The sequence below is a fragment of the Artibeus jamaicensis genome, unplaced genomic scaffold, assembly GCF_021234435.1.
Source record: "Artibeus jamaicensis isolate MK-2021 breed Jamaican fruit bat unplaced genomic scaffold, CSHL_Jam_final scaffold_1964, whole genome shotgun sequence".
Taxonomy (NCBI): domain Eukaryota; kingdom Metazoa; phylum Chordata; class Mammalia; order Chiroptera; family Phyllostomidae; genus Artibeus; species Artibeus jamaicensis.
In genome coordinates, this window is record NW_026522030.1 from 21,903,662 (window position 1) to 21,925,362 (window position 21,701).

Sequence of the window (21,701 nt, forward strand, 5' to 3'; positions counted from 1 at the left end):
TACACTAAGTGTTCTAAAAGATTGCTCTGTACTCCAATTTTCCCGAGGGTACTTTTGGCAAGGACAAAAAAGACACATCTGAGTTGATGCTAATACTTGTCAGCACCTGGAATGTAGTTCTTGACTGGCAAGCTAAACATACTCCAAATTTCCTAGAGGCCCTCTTTTGTAGGCTGGTTTATGCTTGAAAAATAGGTAATGCTTTTATTTTATTTTTTTTAAGATTGTATTTATTTACTCTGAGAGAGAGGGGAAGGGAGGGAGAAAGAGAAGGACAGAAACATCAATCTGTTGCCTCTCACATGCCCCCAACCGTGGCCCTGGCTCACAACCCAGGCATGTGCCCTGACTGGGGATCAAACCTGGGACCTTTTGGTTTGCAGGCTGGCACTCAATCCACTGAGCCACACTAGCCAGGGCTGAAAAATAGGTAATGTTTTTAGATGGTTCACTGCTAGGTGTAGGACATACATGTCCCCTGAGACACAGCATGAAGAAAGAGCACCAAGAGAGTGGGACAAGTAGGTGAGAGAAAGGATTTGTTTGTGTCGAATCGTGGACTTACTAGAATTCTCATGGCGGGATATCTACAGATGGCCATTTGAGAAAAAGGACTTCTGGATGAAGTCAATAAAGGTCAAAGTGAAACAGAAAAGCAAAGTTACTCTCAAGACGGTAAATTTATTTCAAGGCAAAGTTTGAGGTCTTCTAGTTCACAGCCAAATCAGAGGGGCCAGAGTCAGCCTTCTTAGCTTTTAACACAGTACTGAGACAGAGAGATCTGATTAAGATAACTCAGATCCCTGGGAAGAAGTAGGGAGAGGCCACAGGAGCAATTTTAGGAGGGAATTATGGGCACTCTATGATGAGATTGCCTGAGAAGCTGAATTCCTCCAGAGCCAATGGAAATAAAAAGAGAGATGGTTCTCTCTCTGGCTGGTGCGGGGAGCTCCTCTGGCTTCTGAGCTGGCCCTCTCTCCATCAGGCTTAGGCTCACTCTCAGGATCTTCTTCCTCAAGGACACCTGGATGATCATGCTGCAGCTGCCTGCATTTCCCAAAGGATGGTATTTCAGTTAGGAAGGCACCCCAGACACAGCCTAGGATCAGGCTGGCCTGGCAGAGGGCAGTGAGGTTATTCTTTGGGTGTTCTAGAGGGGACAGACTCTGAGGCAGAAGGCTGCCATTCTCCCAAAATTGTGTTGTTTTATATATTGTGTTGCTTCAGTTTGAAAAACTAACCCTATAGAAGTAAATAACTGGAAACAGGGAAAAGATAGAATTCTGGTGTTAGAATTTAGCCTTAATTGATAGGTTTAAGTGATTAAAGCTGTGACTTCATAGCTTCCGTAGCTGCATTTGAATAAAGACTCGGGGTCCTTCCTTTATCACCAAAACTTTGCCTCAAGAATTTTTGCCTAGAGGGTGGTGGCAGGCAGAAGGACCCCAAGTGCTGTTCAGTAACAGCAAGGACGACCACAAAGGGACCTTAGCTGCCTGTGGCTGGTCAACCCCAAGAGTGGGACTGTGAGTTTGACTGTGAATTTCCCCAGTCTCCAGTTTTCTGGAGCCTCCCCCATGTTTTCTGCATGCCCACTCAAGGTACCGACCACCTAAACATGCCTGGCTGGTGAAAAGGAAATAAAGTCCAGGTGAGGACTATTTTGGAAAAACCATTGTGTGGGAATGACAGTTTGGCAGATTGGCTTGTGAGTCCTCTTTGGAATAATGGACTCATGGATACCAGTTTTGTTTATACATTCTCAAGTGTTTTGGATTTCTCTGATTATAGCTTTTAGCCTGTATGCCGGGCCAAAAAGGGCAGTTCTGTACTGGCTTCCAGAGGGAGCCCAGTGGGTAGAATTTTGGCCGACTGGGGTATGTACTGTTATTATCCAGTGACTAAGGAGGTGCTAATTAATTGTAACACTGTGTGGCCCATGCATGTTTTGGATTGTGAGAAAAGGTGGCCCGTGCATGGCTCCCTAAGTTACTGCACCATCATGCAATTGAAACAGTATAGCCAACAGTTAGATAGATGGGATGAAATCCATTATACCAATGCATTTATGTCACTGCATAATAGGGTTTCACCAGGCACAGAGAGAAAGAAAACAGGTTTCCCAGGGAGAGTTAAAACTTCACATCGAGTGGAAAGCAAACAATGAAAGGTATGCAGGGGTGTCCCACTCACAGCCCTAGGGATACATGCAGCCAGAATGCCTATGAATGCAGCCCAACACAAAGTTATAGATTTACTTAAAAACTTTTTTTGCTCATCGGTTTTCATTAGTGTTTGTGTATTTAATGTGTGGCCCAAGAAAACTCTTCTTCCAGTGTGGCTTATAGACACCAAAAGGTTGGACACCCCTGGAAGGCATGGAAATGCAATTTTGGGGGGATATGAGAAGGATAAGAATTTCCCTTCATACTTTGTATTTTTCTCCCTACTTGATCCCTCCAAAATTTGGTATTCTGAAGGAATGAGTGTGCCATAAGGTTTCTTTGCATAAAACCAACAAGACCAGTTGCCATTGGTGATTTTATTAATCTAAACTTTGATTGGAATGTCATGCCCGAAGGGGGCATGCCTGGACTCGGGTTGTTACCAGAAAGCCTTGAGGAACTGAGAATGACTTTCAAATCAAACAAAAGCCCACCGGAAAAATGGCCTGGTGCCTTGTCTGGTGGTGTGGTTCATGGCTGTCTTCCCAGGGCAGGAATGAAGGTTGCTTTCCTGAAAGACAGCAAAAAGGAAACTTAAGACACAACAGGAATGTCAAAGGCTTGAGGAAAACAGGTACTATAGGAAAAGTGAGATGGCAGGATTGTGGCTTGGCTTCTGTGCCCTGAAGGGATGACTAAAGGGTCAATCTCAAGATTTCTTGTGTGAGTTTCAGCAAAGCAGACTTAAAAACCATATGAGATGGATTATTGCTCTTATTGTGTTTATGCAAATGAGAAGGAAAAATTAAAACTGGATTTAATACAGTCCCTTTGAGGACAATGAGGGTGGTCTTAAAGAGAAAAATTGTGATTCAAGGAAAATCCCAGTGCTCAGTGGGGGACACTGGTCCAATGCAGCTAGCTGTCTTCAAAGTTTTGTTTTCACTTGGAAGTTAAACCAGGTTTTGTGACATCATCAGAGATGATCAATTTATGGGCAGGAAGATTTTTGTCAGATTGCCACTGTTTAATATCATTCTAGCAAAAGCCTTGCAACTGAATGTCTTCTCAAAAGGTAGCCTCATGGACTCAGACACTGGTTTGTGGATTGTTGTGTTAATTAGCCTGTGTGTCTTTCTGTTTTCATAGGGTGTATGCCTATGTTCTCATTATCTGGGTGGCTGTTTATGCAAGATGGAGACAGACTCATAGATGGAGAACAGGATGACAGCTAGTAGTGGAGGCAGTTACAGGGTGGAGAGACTAAGCAAAAAGGAAAAAGGACTCATGGACATGGACAACAGTGTGGTGATTACTGCAGGGAGAGAGGTATATGGGGACTGACTACATGGTAACATAAAAAAAATGCAATAAAGATTAAATTGAAAAAAAGAGATTGTCAGTTTATTCTCATCTTCCCAAAAGAATGTGCTGTCAAACTTTGGGTTTTGTTGTTCTGCTGTGATGTTGCATTTATCTTATTATGAGTAAGTTTGAACATCTTTTAACATTTTTAAAGTTCATTGGTATTTCCTTCTCTAAGGACTATCTGCTTATGTCCTTTTTGAATATTTCTACTTTGTCATTTGGTACTCTTTACATATAAGGGAGATTAATGTTCGTCTGTAGTAAGATTTGCAATTTTTTAATTGTAATTTGTCTTTTGGCTTTATTTATGGTGCACTTGCCACTCAGAAATTACTTTATGTAATGGCATAAATTTTATGAAAAATAGATCATGTTTTTAGATGACTCTTAATTAGAAAGGCTTTCTTCTCCCCAAGGTTCTAAGAGAATTGTTCCATGCATTCCTCTAGTACTTTTGTGGGTGAACATTTTAAAATAAGATTTGTAAATAATATATCTTCTATTGACTTGAAGCATATCCAAATGTATGGTATAAAGTACAAATTCATGTATATTTTTTTGAGAGGCTACTCAGTTATCCCAAAACCATTTATTAAAAAGATACATGTTTATTCTGCTGATTTGAGATGCCACCTCTATTATATACTAATATGTATTTGTTTTATTTCTGGACACTTTCAGTTCCACTTATCTGTGAGTCTATTCATACTCAAGTACCATCCTGTTTTGATAATTAAGGCTGTATGGCCTTTTTTGTAATCTGATAGCACTAATCTGTGCTATTATAACTTTTTCTTTTGAGAATTTTACTATTTCAGCTTACTCTCCACCATAAATTTAGAATCAGCTTGTCTAATTGACCCCCCAAATCTATTGTTTTTTTATTGAGATCATATTAATTTATAAATTAACTTAGGGAGAATTTTTTTAGTGTTCCTGTTCCTAAGAATATGGCATATCTTCTATTTATTCAAGATTGCATTTATGTCTTTGAAAATGTTTTAACACTTTTCTCAAAAAAAACTTTTGCATAATTTATTTCTAGGTATTTATTTCTTTGTTTTGCCATCATAAAAAGGATTTTCTTCTCCAATATAGCTTTGTTTTTAAGATTTTATTTATTTATTTTTAGAGAGATGGAACAGGAGGGAGAACAAGAGAGAGAAACATTGTGAGATGTTTGAGAACATGTGTGAGAAACATTGATTGTTGTCTCTCCCACACACCCTAACTGGGAACTGAACCCTCTACCTAGGCATGTGTCCTGAAGGGAATCAAACCCATGACCTTTAGTTTTAAAAGATGATGCTCTGACCAACTGAGCCACACTGGCCACCCCCCTCATTGCAGTCTTAATTTGCATCTCTCTGATGATTAGTTATGTTGAACATTTTTTCATATGTCTATTGGCTATCTGTATGTCCTCTTTGGAGAAGTGTCTATTCAGATGCTTTGCCCATTTTTAATTGGATTATTTGTCTTCCTGGTGTTGAGTTGTATAAGTACTTTATATATTTTGGAGATTAATGCATTATCAGATGTATCATTGGTAAATATGTTCTTCCACATAGTGAGTTTTCTTGTCATTTTGCTGATGGTTTCTTTTGCTGTATAGGAGCTTTTTAGTCTGATGCAGCCTCATTTGTTTATTTTTACCTTTGTTTCCTTTGCCCTAGGAGATATATTGGCAAAAATATTGCTACATGAGATGTCTGAGATTTTATTATATATTGTTTTAGGATTTTTATGGTTTCATAACTTACATTTAAGTCTTTAATCTATTTTTGGTTTATTCATGTGTATGGTATAAGTTGTTGGTCTAGTTTCATTTTTTTTTGTATGTATCAGTTCAATTTTCAAAACACTGTTTATTGAAGAGACTTTTTACTTCATTGTATGTTCTTGCCTCCTTTGTCAAATTTTAATTGACCATAAAGGCATGGGTTGATTTCTAGTCTCTCTGTTCTGTTCCATTGATCTATATGCCTGTTCTTCTGCCAATACCAGGCTGTTTTGATTACAATGGCTTTGTAGTATAGTTTGATATTTGGTATTGTGATTTCTCCAAATCCAATCTTCTTTCTCAAGATTGCTGTTGCTATTCAGGGCCTTTTCTGGTTCCACATAAATTTTTTTAACATTTGTTCTAGATCTGTGAAATATGCCACTGGTATTTTATTTTTAAAATATTTTATTTATTTATCTTTAGAGGGGAAGGGAAGGAGAGAGGGAGAGAAACATCAATGTATGGTTGCCTTTCGTGCATCCCCTGCTGGGAACTGGCCTGCAGGGAACTGGTCTGCAACCCAGGCATGTGCCCTGACTGGGAATCAAACCGTGATTGTCTGGTTCGCAGACCCACGCTCAATCCACTGAGCTACACCAGCCAGGGAGGTATTTTATTTTTTAATAAAGCTTTTGTTTATTTATTTTTTAGACAGAGGGAAAGGGAGGGAGAAAGAGAGGGAAAAAAATCAGTGTGTGGTTGCCTCTCACACACCCCCTACTTGGAACCTGGCCCACAAACTAGGCATATGCCCTGACTGGTAATCAAACTGGCAGCCTTCTGGTTTGCAGGCCAGAGCTCAGTCCATTGAGCCACACCAACCAGGGTGCCACTGGTATTTTAATAGAAATTGTGTTAAATCTATAGATGGCTTTGGGTAGTATGAACATTTTAAGGTTGTTAATTTTTTCAATCCATGAAAATGGTATATGCTTCCACTTTTTGTATCTTCCTCTATGTCTTTCTTCAATGTTTTATAGTTTTCTGAGTACAAGTTTTTTGACCTCCTTGGTTAAGTTTATTCCTAGGTACCTTATTATTATTTTTTCAATAGTAAATGGGATTGTTTTCTTAGTTTCTCTTCCTCATAGTGGAAGAGAAATTAATTGGCCTATACTTTTCTTTCTTTGTAATGTCTTTATCTGGCTTTGGAAGCAAATGACCCTTTAAATTCCTTTCTCTAAGCGTCCTCAGGACTAGGAGCATAGGGGTGGGCAGGTGCTGTCCTCTAGAGCCTCTGGTTGCTGTCTCGTGATACTACATCTCTGCATAATGTAGCAACCTGCTGTGTGAGTGCTGGTGGCCTTGTGAGCCACACCAGCCAGGGCTGAATGGGAGAAAATGTTTCCAAATCATATACAGTTGCTCCTCGAGTTACTACGGGGTTATAGTCCAATAAACCCATCCTAATTTGAAAATATCATCAGTCAAAAGTGCATTTAATACACCTAATCTACCAAATATATCATAGTTTAACCTAGCCTGCCTTAAATGTGCTCAAAACAGTTACATTAGCCTACAGTTGGGCAGAATTATCTAACCCAATGAATACACTGTAGAATATACTGTGGATTGTTATTTACATTTGTGATCACTTGGCTGACTGGGAGATATGGCTTTCTAATTCTGCCCAGCATCACAGGAGAATATTGTATTTTGCTAAAAGCATAGTTTCCTGTAACCATATGTCAAAAACATAGTTTCCTATGCTTTTAGCATAGGACATGAAAGTGACATGTCACTTTTATACTGTCATAAAATAAAAAGATTATAAGTCAAACCATTGTAAGTCAGGGGATTTCTGTATCTGATGAGGGGTTAATATCCAAAATATATAGAGAACTCATGCAACTCAATAACATAAAAAGAATTGGATTAAAAAATGGGCAGAGAATCTGAATAGACATTTTTCCAAAGAACACACACAGATAATAGGCACACGAAAAGATGTTCATCATCGCAATCATCAGGAAAATGCAAATCAAAACTATGATGAGGCATCACTTCATGCCAGTTAGAATAGCTATTATCAAAAAAGGGAGGAAATAACAAACATCAGCAAGGATGTGGAGAAAAGGGAACCCTAGTGTACCATTGGGTTACATTGGTACAGCCACTAAGAAATATAGTATAAATTTTCCCCCCAAAATTAAAAATAGAACTATCATATGGTAGACCAATTTTACTCCTGGACATTTGTCTGAAGCAAATGAAAACACTAATTTGAAAAGATACATGCATCCCCATGTTCATTACAGCATTATGTACAATAGCCAAGATATGGAAACAACCTAAGTGTCCATCAGTTGGTGAATGGATAAAGAAGTTGTGATACACACACACACACACACACACACACACACACACACACATACACGGATACTATTCAGCCATAAAGCAATGAAATCTTGCCAGTTGCAACACCATGGATGGACCTTGAGGGCACTGTGCTAAGTAAAATAAGCCAGACAGAGAAAGACAAATACTATATAATATCACTTAGATGTGGAATTTAAAACAACAACAGCAACAAACCAAGCTCATACAGAGAACAGATTGGCATATGCTAGAGGTGGGGGATGGGGTCACCATCCTGTGTGGTAAGGCTAATGGAGGAATAAGATTGCCACACCCCATAGTGTCCCTTGCAAGGTGACCGGCTGCCATTGCTCTGTACTAGTGTGCCTCGTTCCCTCCCTCAGAGACACTGGCATCGTCTCAGCCTCTGTGCCCAAGAAGCTGTTCACATTAGCTGGTATTGACCACTGCTACACCTCAGCCATAGTCTGCACTGTCACCCTAGGTAATTTTGCCAAGGCCACCTTTGATGTCATCTCCAAGACCTACAGCTATCTCACCCTCAAATTCTGGAAGGAGGCAGTGTGCACCAAGTCTCCCTATCAGGAATTCACTGCCACCTTGGGTTTTTGTGAAGAGGACCCAGGATCCTGCTCTGGCCACCATATAATTTTACACAAGAAAATAAAATTAAGCCTGTTTTAAAAATCAATTGATCATATATTGAGGGTACTTGAGGGTCATTTCTAGATTCTCAACTCTATTCCATTGATATATATGTCTATCCTTATGCCAGTATATTGTCTTTTTCTTTTATTGTTGTTCAATTACAGTTGTCCCCATTTTTCCCCATTACTCTCTCCTGTCCTACCCACCCCCACCTCCCACCTTCAATCCTCCCCGCCCACCCCACACACTGCCCCCCATTGTCTTTGTCCATGGGTCCTTTATACAGGTTCCTTGACAACCTTTCCCCTTCTTTCCCCTGTTAGTCCCCCTCCCCTCAGGTTACTGTCAGTTTGTTCTTTATTTCCATATCTCTGGTTCTATTTTGCCCCTTTGTTTGTTTTGTTGATTAGGTTCCACTTATAGGTGAGATCATATGGTATTTGTCTTGATTACTGTAGATTTGTAGTGTTTTGCAAACAGAAAGTGTGAATCCTCTTCTCCATATATATATATTTTTAATTTTATTTAGTTACTTTTCAAGTACAGTTTTTTGTCTATTTCTCCCATCCCAGCCCCCCCTGCCCCATGCTCCCCACCTCCCTCCCATTTCCTTCCCCCCCAGTCCCCATCCCTGTGTCTTTCATACTTGTTCCTCAAAATACCTCCCCTTTTTTCCCCTTAAATTCCCTTCCCTCTCCCCTCTGGTCACTGCCCACTTGTTCTCTATTTCAGTGTCTTTGTTTTTATTCTGTTTGCTTGTTTGCTTTGTTGATTAGGTTCCACTTATAGGTGAGATCATATGGTGTTTGTCTTGATTACTGTAGATTTGTAGTGTTTGGAAAACAGAAAGTGTGAATCCTCTTCTCCATATATTTTTTCAAGATTCTTTTGATTATTCTGGATACCTTGAATTTTCATATGGATTTTAGGATTAGCTAGTGAATCTGCAAAGAAGCAGCTAAGATTTTGATAGGGATTATTTCAAATCAATTTAGGGAATATTGCCATTTTAGTGATACTAGTCTTTAAACCCATAGACATAGAAAGGCATTCCATTTATTTAGAATTCTTAAATTTTATTTGAAAAATATTATAAATTTATTCCAGAGCACAAATTTCTAGAAGGAGGTTTCTATGTTATATTCTAGGAACTTTCTGATTTGTTGTGACCACCCTAAAGCAGCAGGATGAGGCCCCACCCAAAATTTGGCTCAAATGCCAAGACTGACAATTTCCCAGACACACATCAGGAGGGCATGAGAAGGTTTATTACCTACATAATTGAGGTAATTACCTACATAATCTGAGGAGAGCAGGGCAAATTCTGAGCAAGCAAAGAATGGAAATGGTCCCATTCTCGCTCTCTTCCTCTTCTGGGATGCCAATTGCACATATGTTAGAGTGATTTATCCCGCAGCTCTTGGATACTATTTTCTGTTTTTTTTCCCCCTACCTTTTCCTTTGTGTTTTGGTTTGTAAAATGTCTATTGAATTATCTTCAGGTTCACTGATTCTTTCCTCCTCTGTCTCAAAATTACTGATGAGTCAGACAAGAAATCATTAGCTGTGTTACCATGTTTTTTTTATTTCTAGAATTTCCATTTGATTCTTTGAGTTTCCATCTCTGCTGAAATTACCCATCTAATCATGAAGGCTATTTACCTTTTCTAATATTGGGTTGGCCACAAAGCCCATATGGTTTTTTTCCACAAAATAAAAGACACCTTTTTCATTTTCAACAATAACTTTATTGATTGGAACATTTTGAGTTTGTCAGCTATCTCCCACTATCAGCTTCTAGTGGATAGAGGACAGGGGTTCTGCTAAACATCTTTCAATGCTTAAGACAGCCCCAAAACAGAATTATTTGGCCAAAATGTCAATAGTACCAAGAAACTTTGCAAACTACTTTTGATAAATTTGATCAGTCACAGTATCTTCTCTATACACTGCACAAATCTTTTTTTGCATTTCAGTTGCAATTTTACCTTTGAAATAATAAAGCACAATACACTAAAAATGTTGCATGTCATCTTCCATCTTCACTGTTAAAATGGCTATATAATGTTTTTAAATGCATGCTGATATGACAGCTGTCATAATACAATCTAACAAAATCATTTCAAATTGAGTTAAAGACAACTAAGTACTACTAGAGCCATCATACTGAAAAAACTAAACAAACTTTTAGCCAAACCAGTAAATCTTTAATATATTAATTATAGTTCCTTTAATTCCAATATCTGTATCATTTGAGTCTAGTTCTATTAATCACTTTTTTAATAGTGTGTCAATTTTCTTTTCCTTCTTCGTATGCCTCGTATGCAACAATATTTTGTTGAAAGCTGGAGACCTATTGTAAGGCAGTAAAGACTTAGATAAATACTTTTTATGCCTGGAAGTGGACAACCATTTCCTTCTGCTAGGACTTGAATATAAGAGATTGAGTCAATCTACTCAGGTTTAGGTTCAGGTTTTTTATGCTATAAATACTGTCAGTGCACAACAGGCTTCAAGTTTCTCAAACATTACCTATGTTTTGGTTGAGGCTGGTTTATGAGAGATTTTATCAATGTCTGCTTCATTCTGTTTTATATCTTCCCTTTGGGCCTACTACTCAGAAACTGTCTCCCTCTGTGCTCTTGATGCTATTTCAGCAGTAGTCTGCTGTTATTTATTATTCAGTGATCGATGGTGGTTAGGGGTAGGGCTCTCTGATTTTCTGACTCAGTATCAGTTTTAGCTGGGAACTGTACCCCTGGGTCTTAAGGGTAGGGCCTTCTCTGTCACCTTACCCCACCCTCTGCTGGAAGATCTCTAATGCACAAGGGAAACTTTCTAAGGACTCACATCCTGCACCCAGTCTTTCTTTTCTGTAGAACACACAGTAAAATCCATGGAGAACAACCTGCAAGTGAATGTGAATTGCCCTTGTAATTGTGACTTCCAGAGTTTCTGTATTCTCATGCTGGCCTGCTTTTGGCCTTCAGCAATTCTTTAAAACTTATAGCTAAATTCTTACCAGCTTGATGGTGTCCAAGAAGGGAGTCATCCCCAAATATACATGTGCCCTTCCATAATATCTCCTTGGAGGTGATTGTCTTTCTTAAATTAAGATTAATTAGGCTGGCTCTGACTGATGTGGCTCAGTTGGTTGGATGTCAGCCTACAAAGTGAAAGGTCATCAGTTTGATTCCTGGTCAGGGCACATGCCTGGGTTGCCAGACAGATCCCCAGTCAGGGTGTATTCAAGAGGCAACTGCTCCATGTTTCTCTCTTGAATTGATGTTTCTCTCCCTCTCTTCCTCCTTCCCTTCCCCTCACTCTACAATAAATAAACAAATAAATAATCTTTTCTAAAAAGCACTTATAAATCAATAAATAAAAGCTCAATAATCTGTGATTAAAGAACAGGAACATATATTTAACAAAAAAAGGATATGAACATACTAGAAGATGATCAACCTATCTTAAAACAAATTCATAAATATACAAGATACAACTTATCACTTCTCAGGTTGTCAAAGATAAAGAATTTTATATTATCGGATCAACAAGTATGGGAAGAGAGGCACCCTTACACAGTTTGGGTAAGAGTGAAAATTCATTCAATTGGTGAGGAAATAGGCAGTATCAACATTTAAAATTGTAACACCCTTTTATCCATCGATTCAACTCTTAGGAATTTTATAGATGCTTATTCCTGTGTATGAGGATTTATGTACATGGAGTTTGTATCAACATTATTATTCAGAGCAAAAGATTGTAAATAAATATACATGAGTTGGGATTGAAGATAAAGTATGTTGAAGTTCTATCAAAGAAGACCTTATAGCCTCAAAGAAAATTATGTTCACAAGATAAATTGATATAATTAAATAAAACAAGAAAGAGAAAACATCTATCGCATCTTATCACAAAAAATATATCAGTTTATTTACATTTCTCATGCTAAACTAATTTTGAGAGATATATGGGAAAGGAAAAGAGAAGACAAGGGTGGGAAAGAGACATAACACACCTTTTTTTTTTTTGCTTTTTGAATTCCATACCATCATAAAACCAATTAATTTCAGTTATTGAAATCAATTAAAATGCATTGGACTGTCATGAAAAGGCCTCACATCTCTACCTCCAATCTTTCTCACAAGTCCTCTCTAATTCACCCACTTAAATGTCTGCTAAAAATGGACTGCATTTCCTACTGCTAAATGTTGCTAAGTGTTCTGCATGTTGATAAGTTTTTCTGCCACCTGAAATATGTTTCTTTGCTCCACAGCCTATACTTTGAGACCCAAATCCAATGTCACTCTACCCAAGAGCCTTCTCCGACCATCCTGATCCTCACTATGCTTTCTCTTCTCTGAAATGAGTGTGACCTAGGTCTCACAAATGAGTGTATAATTCTATTTGTTCTAGGCTGTTGGCTCTTGCTTTATGTGAGTTCATCTTATGTTGGAAATCTAATAGTTAAGTGTTTTGAGAGCAGGAAGGAGACAGGATTCAGATGTCTTTGTATTCTTGACATGGCCCAGCTCAGGGCCAGCTGGGTGGAGGTCTGGATGATGGAAGAAGAAGGAAATAACTTCTTCAAAGATTTTGAGTCTAAGAATTTGGGCTGTTAGACCACTATCACCAAAGCAAAACACTCTCAAGGAAATTCAGGAATCTGGGATATTAGAGTCATATCATAAAATCCACAAAGGCCAAGCGAGTAACATAATGTCTAAATAAGTAGTTGAGTTATAGAAGTGATAGGTCCTGGGGCTAATTGGAAAGAAAGAGAGTCCTGCCTAAAAGTTACCAAAATCAGGTTTAAAAAAACTCCTCAGGTAAACAGCACATATGCAGAGAAAATATGTAGGTCCACGAGCAGCAATTAGGTTGTGACCCGAAACTGGAAGTGGTTACTTATGTCCCTAGGGAAATCATCTTCCTGACCAAGCAGAACGCTATCACATGAGTAGAAGCAGCTCTAGGACAAAAATGAATAAAGGAAGGAAGGAAGGAAGGAAGGAAGGAAGGAAGGAAGGAAGGAAGGAAGGAAGGAAGGAAGGAAGGAAGGAAGGGAGAGAAAGAAAAAGCTAGCCTCCAGAAATGAGCCAAATTCATTTGCCTCATTAAAAGTAGTGTTTAAAAATCTCTTCCCACCACAACGATGGCCTCCTTCCCCCATGTATATAAATTTAAAGCTGTGCCACTACCACCTTGGTCTTTCCCTGCCACATCAGCCATGGTCCCCTTCATGTACCTCTAATTTCTAAACATCATTGCCTATTACATCAAGACTCTCCATTTCCAAGCCATAACCAGACTCTGCCCTCCCTAAGCTTGTGTGTGCTTCTCAGATACATTTCTAGTACAAGCAGGGAAACTGGTGGAGTTTCCTCTGTCCCTCTTCCTCAGGAGCTGCCCTAAACACTCAGTTTTCTAGGGATGGGTGACCAGACAGTTGTCATGAAGGAGAGACCTGGGCTATCAATCTGGTGTAGGGTGTAGAGGGTGAAGGCAAAGTGGGAGCAGACACTGCCTGTGAGCAGGCACATTTGGTCTCTGGATCTGTAACCCTTACAAACCACCAGACACCCTAATCTACAAATTGAATCACCACACATGCTTCCCAAAAAAAGGATAAAACTCTTTGACACACCTGCCTTGTGAAACAGAAAGGCTTTGTGATGCAGTCTTGTGACCTGGTTCTGTCCTCTGTGAGGTAAGAGGACAAGTCATTAGGCACTAGGATCCTGACAGTCTGGATAAAGGAATGGCTGGTCTCCTTATGTGCATGTGGTTTAGATCATGCTAAGCTTTACTTTTGTTCTTTGGAATGTTGGATATTTCTTATATTTTTATGGCACCATCTTCATTATTATCTTAATTATCTGGCAAGTGAAAAGGAGTTACCAAGGATTAAGGTTGGAACCTAAAACAAGTTGCTGCCTGGTAGGGAGACATTAACTCTACAATTGAACTAATTAAATCTCAGATAAGAAGTTTTTTAAGATCTCAGAGTCTGTTTTTACCTTCCTCACCAATTTTTATACCATACATTCAGTTACTCTGAGTAACTGAATGTATGGTATTAGAACGTAGGTCAGAAAGTACCTACATTGTAGGTACTTTTTCTCAGAACCTAGAAATAATTTCTTACCAAGCCATCCCTGCAGTGTATTCTAATTGAAAAATCTAGAACCTCTCTATCTACCTTGGGTTGCGACCTGGATGAAATGGAATCTACCTCACTGGATCTCAAAAGACATCCCAATATGGGGGCTTCTTCTAGTTGGTGCACTTAGTAAGCAAAAGTCCTAAGGCTGTTAGAACTAATTACCATCACCATTGAATCTATTCCCCAATCCCTCCCATGTCATGGTTAGCCCCCCAGAGGACTAGTCCTGGGAAAGGGGACAGGAAGTAAGGAATAAAGAGCCTTGAAGTGAGAAAGAACTAGAAAATGAAATGTTGGGGTGAAAAGGGCAGAGCAGAGGAACAAAATGCAGATGAGTGTATTAAGTAGAGACATGCACAGAAAAGAATTTAGAAATTTGTATTAGTTTTGTCTTATTATGAACATAAAAGACCATGGTGTCCCACCTTCACACTCCAACTTTTTTGTCTTTAAGCATCACCGAACACTCAAGCAAAAGGCTAGAGATGCAGCATTAAGAGGTAAAGTACCAGTGCCTTTTCTGACTCCCCCCCCCCCACTGTGGGCAAGGTTCCATGAATCTTGTCCCTCTTTGCCCTCTGGTGCCAGGAATAGGTACTATAACCACAAAGTTTCCAATTCCCCAAGTTCACAAATTCTCCCAGAAGAATTTCTAGGGTGGGAAACCAGAGCCTGGGAATATTCCAAAATTCGCCACCTCAGCCAGGGAGTGAAGAATAGAGGAGTAATACAGAAGTTCTTAGCTGTGCCATTTACTAGTTTCACTCCAGCTCTGAGTCTTTTATCCGTGAAATGGGTATCTGAAGATCCTACCTCACTCACAGTGTGGATGTGAAGATCTAATGGGATAAGTCCAGGATAGCAGACTATAACTGGTTGAGTTGGACACAGACGTGCCTTAGGGCATTGACTGTTGTGGTTTTTAGTCTCTTCTCAATCAGAGGCCTTTAGCTTCTATAGGATGTCCCTGAATCCTCTCTCGTTCCACGTAACACTGTCTCCTGGTTTCTCAGTTAGGACACTTTCCTGGAAAGAAGCTGAGAAGCCATGGGAACTGCTGTCTGTCATGAAAAGGTGATCAGTTGCTCTTTGTGGTGTCCCAACTCCAGCCTGGATCATGATGGTTTCTCTGCTTGGCCTGGGAAAAGGATGAGGAGAGAGATAATGGCTGGGAGGGAGTTGGACACAGCAGGGGCTGCAGCAGGGTTGAGAGGGTTGCCAGGGCAAAGGGGGCTCAGATGACTCAGGAAAGAGGAGTCTCTCAGTTCTGGGTTAGGCTCTCAATGCCCCAGAATTCAGAAACTGATTAGTGCTTAATTCATCAAACCTACCTGGGTTTGTACTCAGCCATAAGACCAGTTAGCCAGCTAAGAGAATGGGTGAATAGTGCATAAATAAGTCATACCTGTCATAGTCCCCTTACAGCCGCACTCTTTCAAGGGCAGACCCCTTGGCCCTGCTGACATTACCTCCCCTGGTGCTGTCTCAAGGGAGTTCAGTTCCTGGGACAGCCCTCGGCTAGGAGCTTGACATCTCATCCTCCTGTTAAGAACTCTAGAAAATGAGATTGGCTCCCCAGAGATGTTGTATACACCTCACAGTCCCCTGGAAACAGAGTTCCCACAAGGACCTCATTTTCCACAGCTTGGAAATACTGAATACCATGCTGTGGCCTTCTTAGCCCTAAATGAGACTGAGAACGGGTTCTGCTTGGTGATGGCCCTAGGGAGGCCCTATCAGCGAACCACTGGCACCCCATCTCCCATCTCCTGGTTAAGCTTCTTAACACAGGGCAGTGACAACTCATCCACCACCCAGTCACTCATGGCCCTGTGTTCCCATGTGTTGCTGAGACCATCAGTAACAGTTGCCATGTTTTCTCCTCCAGCCAGAGCTGGCTTCCCCAGGAGGGAAGTGTGCGGAGGCTACTGTGTGCAGATACCTGCTGCCAAATCTGCAATACCATGGCTCTGGAGATCCAGCAGCTGCTGGTGGGTGAGAACATCCTAATCTATCCCACTTCAATGGGGCCATCACAGGACTCCTCTTCCCTAGAGATTTTGTCCAAGCCTAATGTGTCTTTTGAACACAGTCTGGAGCATCACTCCACATGCTTGCTTCCATCTGCAACCCCTTCAGCATCACAATTAATGGATCAGAAATATGTAACTCAGCCAGTTACCTGGTCAGCAGTCCAATCAGCTGACACAGTTGGTATGCAAGAACACTGGGCTGAAAATGTCCAGCTAGGACAAGGATTTCAAGTACAAGATATGCCCCAGCTCCAAGAGACTATGTCTTCTTCAAGGTTTGAGGAATGTAGGATTCCTGTGAATCAGCAGGAGATTATACAGCAAAACCTCAACCTTCTGTATGGGAACCAAGGTCAGCAGCCCTTGTATCCCCAGGTCCCTCTGCTGACCCTGAACCAAGATATTACTACTATGACACATCCTGTAGCCTTACCTATGCTCACTGTCCTCCCTACTCATCAGTCATTCCTCAGTCCTGAAGTCTTGAGGCTTCTGGAGGTACATGTAAAAAAATGGATGCATTTCCAGAGGTGGGGGCTGCCCAGACGGGTAGAGGAGTCCCTGAGGCAGCTTATGCCGAACCCGCCATTGTTTTACCAACCTCTAAATAACCAACCAGTTTCTTTCATCCAAGATGATACTTATGGATTCTCGACTGAGAAGCTTGCCTGTACTTCCTACCAGACCTGGGGTTCATGTATGGCTGGCCAGGCAACCCAGACATTCTGGGTTTCTCAATGGTCTCTTACAGACCCAATACAAAGACACCACTACCACCAAAACCCAAACCATGTGCCTCTGGCCTTGCCCTCTGTAGCCCTTAAAGTGCAAGTGAGTGGCCTCTACCCACTTCCTGGGCAACAGGCTGAGGACTCAGTGGGCCATGTGCGGCAGAAATACAGCCAGCTATTCTGTGGCCTCCCTTCTCTGCACAGTGAGTCCCTGGCTAACAACTTCTTGGGCTTTCAAGGTCACTCCACAAATAGCAGCCTGTCCAGGCTCCCCTTGAAGGATCCTTTTCTCCTCAAGGACCTCTCCTTCCTCCCTCTGTTGCCTAAAACTCCACCCCAGTCACACCCACCCTCACCCCCATCATCCCCAAATTGGGTCATGCCATATGCCCATCCACCAGCTCAAGTCAATGTCCCATTTCTGACTCTGGCCCAGTGTGAAGGCTTAGAGTGGCACCTACTGCAGAGGCAGCTCCAGCATCAATGCAGTTTGCCAGCTGTTTTCCAGAGAGCTCTGCACACCCACAACCCTGTGACATATAAGTGTGGTGACACAGCCCAGCCTCCAGAAACTGTGAAAACTTCCTGGCCAGGAAAGCCCAGCTCCATCTTCACAAGAGAACTACTCCTCTTGCCAGACCACGCCCGGAGGCTGCTGGAATTCCAACTCCAGAGGCAGTTGATTCACCACCGCTGGGGCCTGCCCCCAAAGATCCAGCAGTCCTTCCAGTTGCTCCTGTCCCCAACTCACCAGCAGACTTCATCCTGGAGCAGCACAGCCCTAGCCAGTGTCAGTGGTCCCCACCCCTCAGCTCTAGAAGCCATTGGTGCTGGTGACACTTTATCAACATTTGAGGACCGAGTCCTCATGCCACACTTATTTGACCAGGTCAAAGCAATACTGAAGAGCCACATTGATGCCAAATGTGGGCAGATTCACCAGGGCAAGGTCCCTGAGCATGTATTTAGGTCTTGTGAGTGCATCATTCCTGGGGGTCTCGAGGTGGCTACCTTCACCTGCATCCCAGAAAGCAAGCCCCTGGAGCTACAGGCAGCAACCAACACTGACCTACAGCAGAAAATTATGTCCGGGATGCCGACATTCCTAGATCAGCAACAACAGACCTCACCAGAAGCTATCATTGAACATTCAAAGTTACTTCTAGCCCTGTCCAAGGAAGCCATTGAGAAACTGAAGACAACTTTACGGCACAAGTATTTGGCCTTCTTGTCAGGGCTGCCTCCTCTTTATTATGTGGCTCCCTTCAAGGCCATTACCCCAGCAATAACTACTGAAGCTATAATTGCAGAGGTGGTCCCTGAACCTGTTGAAATCTTGACAGAACCTCTGACTGCATTTCCAAAAGTGGGGGCTGCCTCTGACACTGAAGAGAAGTGTCCAAGCCCTGGGCCATGCTTTCAAGGTGCCAATCACACTTCTGCAGAAAATACAGATGATATTCAGCCTGAAGTGCCAGTGGAAGGAATGATTCAGATGGAGCCTCTAGAAAGCCAGACAGAGTCTGCCAAGCCCTACCTCCTCAAGAAGTCCATCTTGGCCAAACTAAATTTCCATCTGAGGAGGAAAATGCTAGAGATACAATGGGGAATTCCCATAAAGGCTAGGGAGTCCAGGAAACAAACTGCAGTAATCCCAAAGAACACATCCACACAGGAGTCTCTTGGGAGTCTAAACAACCGAGGAGATGCATTGCTCCAGAAACTTCCCATCCCACCACACATTCCCCAGGCCCCAGATCCAAAATGGCTCTACCTTAAAGGACAGCTGGCCCTTGAGTTAAAGGCAGTGCAGCAGAACCAGAAGCAACCTACTTCCACAGCAGCACCCCATGCCTCTGCCCACGGGTCCTCCAAGATGTCACAACCCAGTGGAGACATGAAAGAGGGTCAGGTGCTTTGTGTTCAGTTGGAGGCCAGTGTAAACAAGCCCAGCCTGGAGGAGCCCTGGAGCTCTGAGTCCCAAAGCCCTGGCAAGAGCAAGTATTCAGCCCAAGTCCCCAAGCTGGCTGAAAAGGAAAAGGACCCAGGGAAACCCAAATCGGCAGGAGACCATGGAGAAGGAGATGCAGGCTTTGTGCTCTCCTCAGCAAAAGCAACAAGCCACTCTACTGAAGCCCAGAGGCCAGAAGGGATGCTGCTGAACAGGACACCTCAAAGCCCCTGGCGACGAACACATAGCTTGCACCTTGATGCTCCCCATCAAAACAGTTCTCAGCATTGCCTTCAGCTCAAACCCCCAGAGCCACCTTCAGGAGTCCCTGGAGGGGAGAAATCTAAGAAGAATGGCCTGCAACACAGTCAAACCAGGCTCAATGTCAGCCTCAAACCAGCAAGGACCCCTCAGAATGCTCAGCCTGTGGGTTTCCAGGTGTCCCAGGGCCATCCTTTCCTGGGCCATCTCATTCAGCATAAGCCATCACAGGGTCTAATTTTGCAAGGCAGGAGCAAGGCAGGTGCACAGGGTTGGGTTTTGCAGAGGCAGGTGATGCCTGTCCATTGTCACACGAGGCCCACGCTTCCAAATTCAGGCTTGAGGAATAGGATGAAGTCCTTTGTTCAGTGTATAAACCACAAGGAAAAAGGCAAAGGGCTCAAGGAACCCATGTTTCTGGCAGCTGAGAAAATGGCCCACGCCAGAAAAGAAAATGTAGAAAAGAGGCTGGCTCCAGCCAGAAGTTCCATGGACAGCACTAAGACAGAGAAGAAGGCAAGAGGGAACCTCAAGGCCCAATCTCCCCCCTACTGAGAAGCAGATGGGCCTGTACTTCTTGGGTGGCTCCCATTCCCCAGTCAGTAAGCTCCGGCACCGCTCCTGCTTCAATCCACTCCACTCTGCCTCAGGCTTGGGCCACCCCCCGCCACTGCCCTCGGCACTGTCCCCAACTGGCTTATGCCACCCAGCCAGGGAACCCACCCTAACTCTCAACTCTCACCTCAGAGGGAAATACTAGCCTGCTCAAGAGGACCCAGCACAATCAAAAAACGTTCTAGGCGCCTCAGTGTCTGCTTCCCTTGAAGAAGACTGCTACTGTCATTTTTATTGATGTGAAGGTGGGACAGAGTGCCACCCAAAATACAGCTATATGTCTAAGCAAAGATTTGTCTCTCTGCTCCTTCTCTCCACTGTGATATGTTAAGGGGAGGCATGAGGGAGGCTAATATGTCCTTCCTATCTAGGGAACAAGCTTTAACCCACACTTAGGCACCATCAGCATTTCACACCAAGTCCTCCCAGCCACTCCCTGGACAGTGGATACAGGGACTTGAGCAGAGAAGGAAGTGCCCTGTCTAAGGCCCTTCTCTAAGACCCTTGTGCATTGAAGGGAAAGGTCAGACTTGAATTCTACCTGGGCTTTCCATGGTATCATTGGGCTCAGAGGAGCAACATGGTCATGAGGATAGTACTGACAATAAAGAGTAGCCAGTAATATGCAGGCAAAATTCATTAATGACTACTATATATGACCACATCTGGAGAGGAGCTTTTTAGAACAGTGCCACAGTGGTCCAGTCTTGACAGAGTGCTTTGTGTTTATTAAAAGCACATAGCTAATGTGACAGTAGGTCAAAGCAAATGATAGAATCTCTTCCTCTCTGCTCTTTCCCAATTATTTGTTAGATCTCTCTGGAGGACTCATCTGGGAGGCTTCTGTAGCTCTCTTGCCTCAATCCCACCTCAACTACCTATCATCTGTATGGAATGAGTGAGTCCTAGAATGAATATCACAGTAGGATATGAATAGGGGCTTGTTCTTTGCCCCTAATGACAAGCTGGGAGGGAGGCACTCAAGGTAGCACATAGACAGGCAGAGGTCTGAGTATTTGAGACAGAAACTGGCATGTTCTTGACCAGGGAATGTAAGGGAACAAAGCAAATTTGATTTGTACTGAAAAGAACCTAGAGCCAGGAAGCCAACCCAAGGCCCAAGTGATTTAGGGGAAGGAGCTCAATAAGCACTGATGTTAGGTCATTTGCCCATCATGTGATGAAGAGCAGTGAGTTCAGCCTTGTTGTCCAAAGGTAATGCAAAGTAATTCAAAATCTGAACACTCAGCCTCCATTCCACGAAACTGTCTGCCAACATCAAGAAATTGCCTAAATCCATGTTTTTGTTTACCCAAACTTGAAGTCAGTCACTGGGTTCTAGTCTTTGTATCTCTCAATCCTACCCCTTTCCTCTATTTTTACTACCTCTCCTTATGTTCAATTTCTCATTCATTCTTGTCTGAATAATTACAATGATATCTCATATACTCAGGGTTTAGGCTAATGGCTAGCACATAATAGGGCCTTAATATTCCTTGAATCCAAAATCTGAACTAGGGAGGCAGACAAATTACTACATTAATATGATAAGCACTATGAATGGGGGAATCCACCATAGGAGGAGGTGCTCTGCTGACAAACACCCCAGAGGGATCACAATAGAAATAACATGGATAAGTATATTATGTTCAACA

At 42.1% G+C, this 21,701-nt stretch overlaps 2 protein-coding genes across 5 annotated transcripts in view; one reads left to right on the top strand and one right to left on the bottom strand.

Moving 5' to 3' along the window:
* The window catches only part of PHF24 (PHD finger protein 24), a 205,117-nt gene that overhangs the window by 120,911 nt on the left and 62,505 nt on the right, over window positions 1-21,701 (bottom strand). The gene's annotated exons all lie outside the window — the stretch shown is intronic.
* Window positions 14,086-20,159, top strand: LOC119053861 (protein FAM205A-like). Its single transcript, XM_037151656.2, is given in 6 exon segments — window positions 14,086-14,229; window positions 14,910-14,955; window positions 15,469-15,529; window positions 16,344-19,974; window positions 19,976-20,089; window positions 20,091-20,159. Coding segments are annotated over 6 exon segments (4,065 nt in total).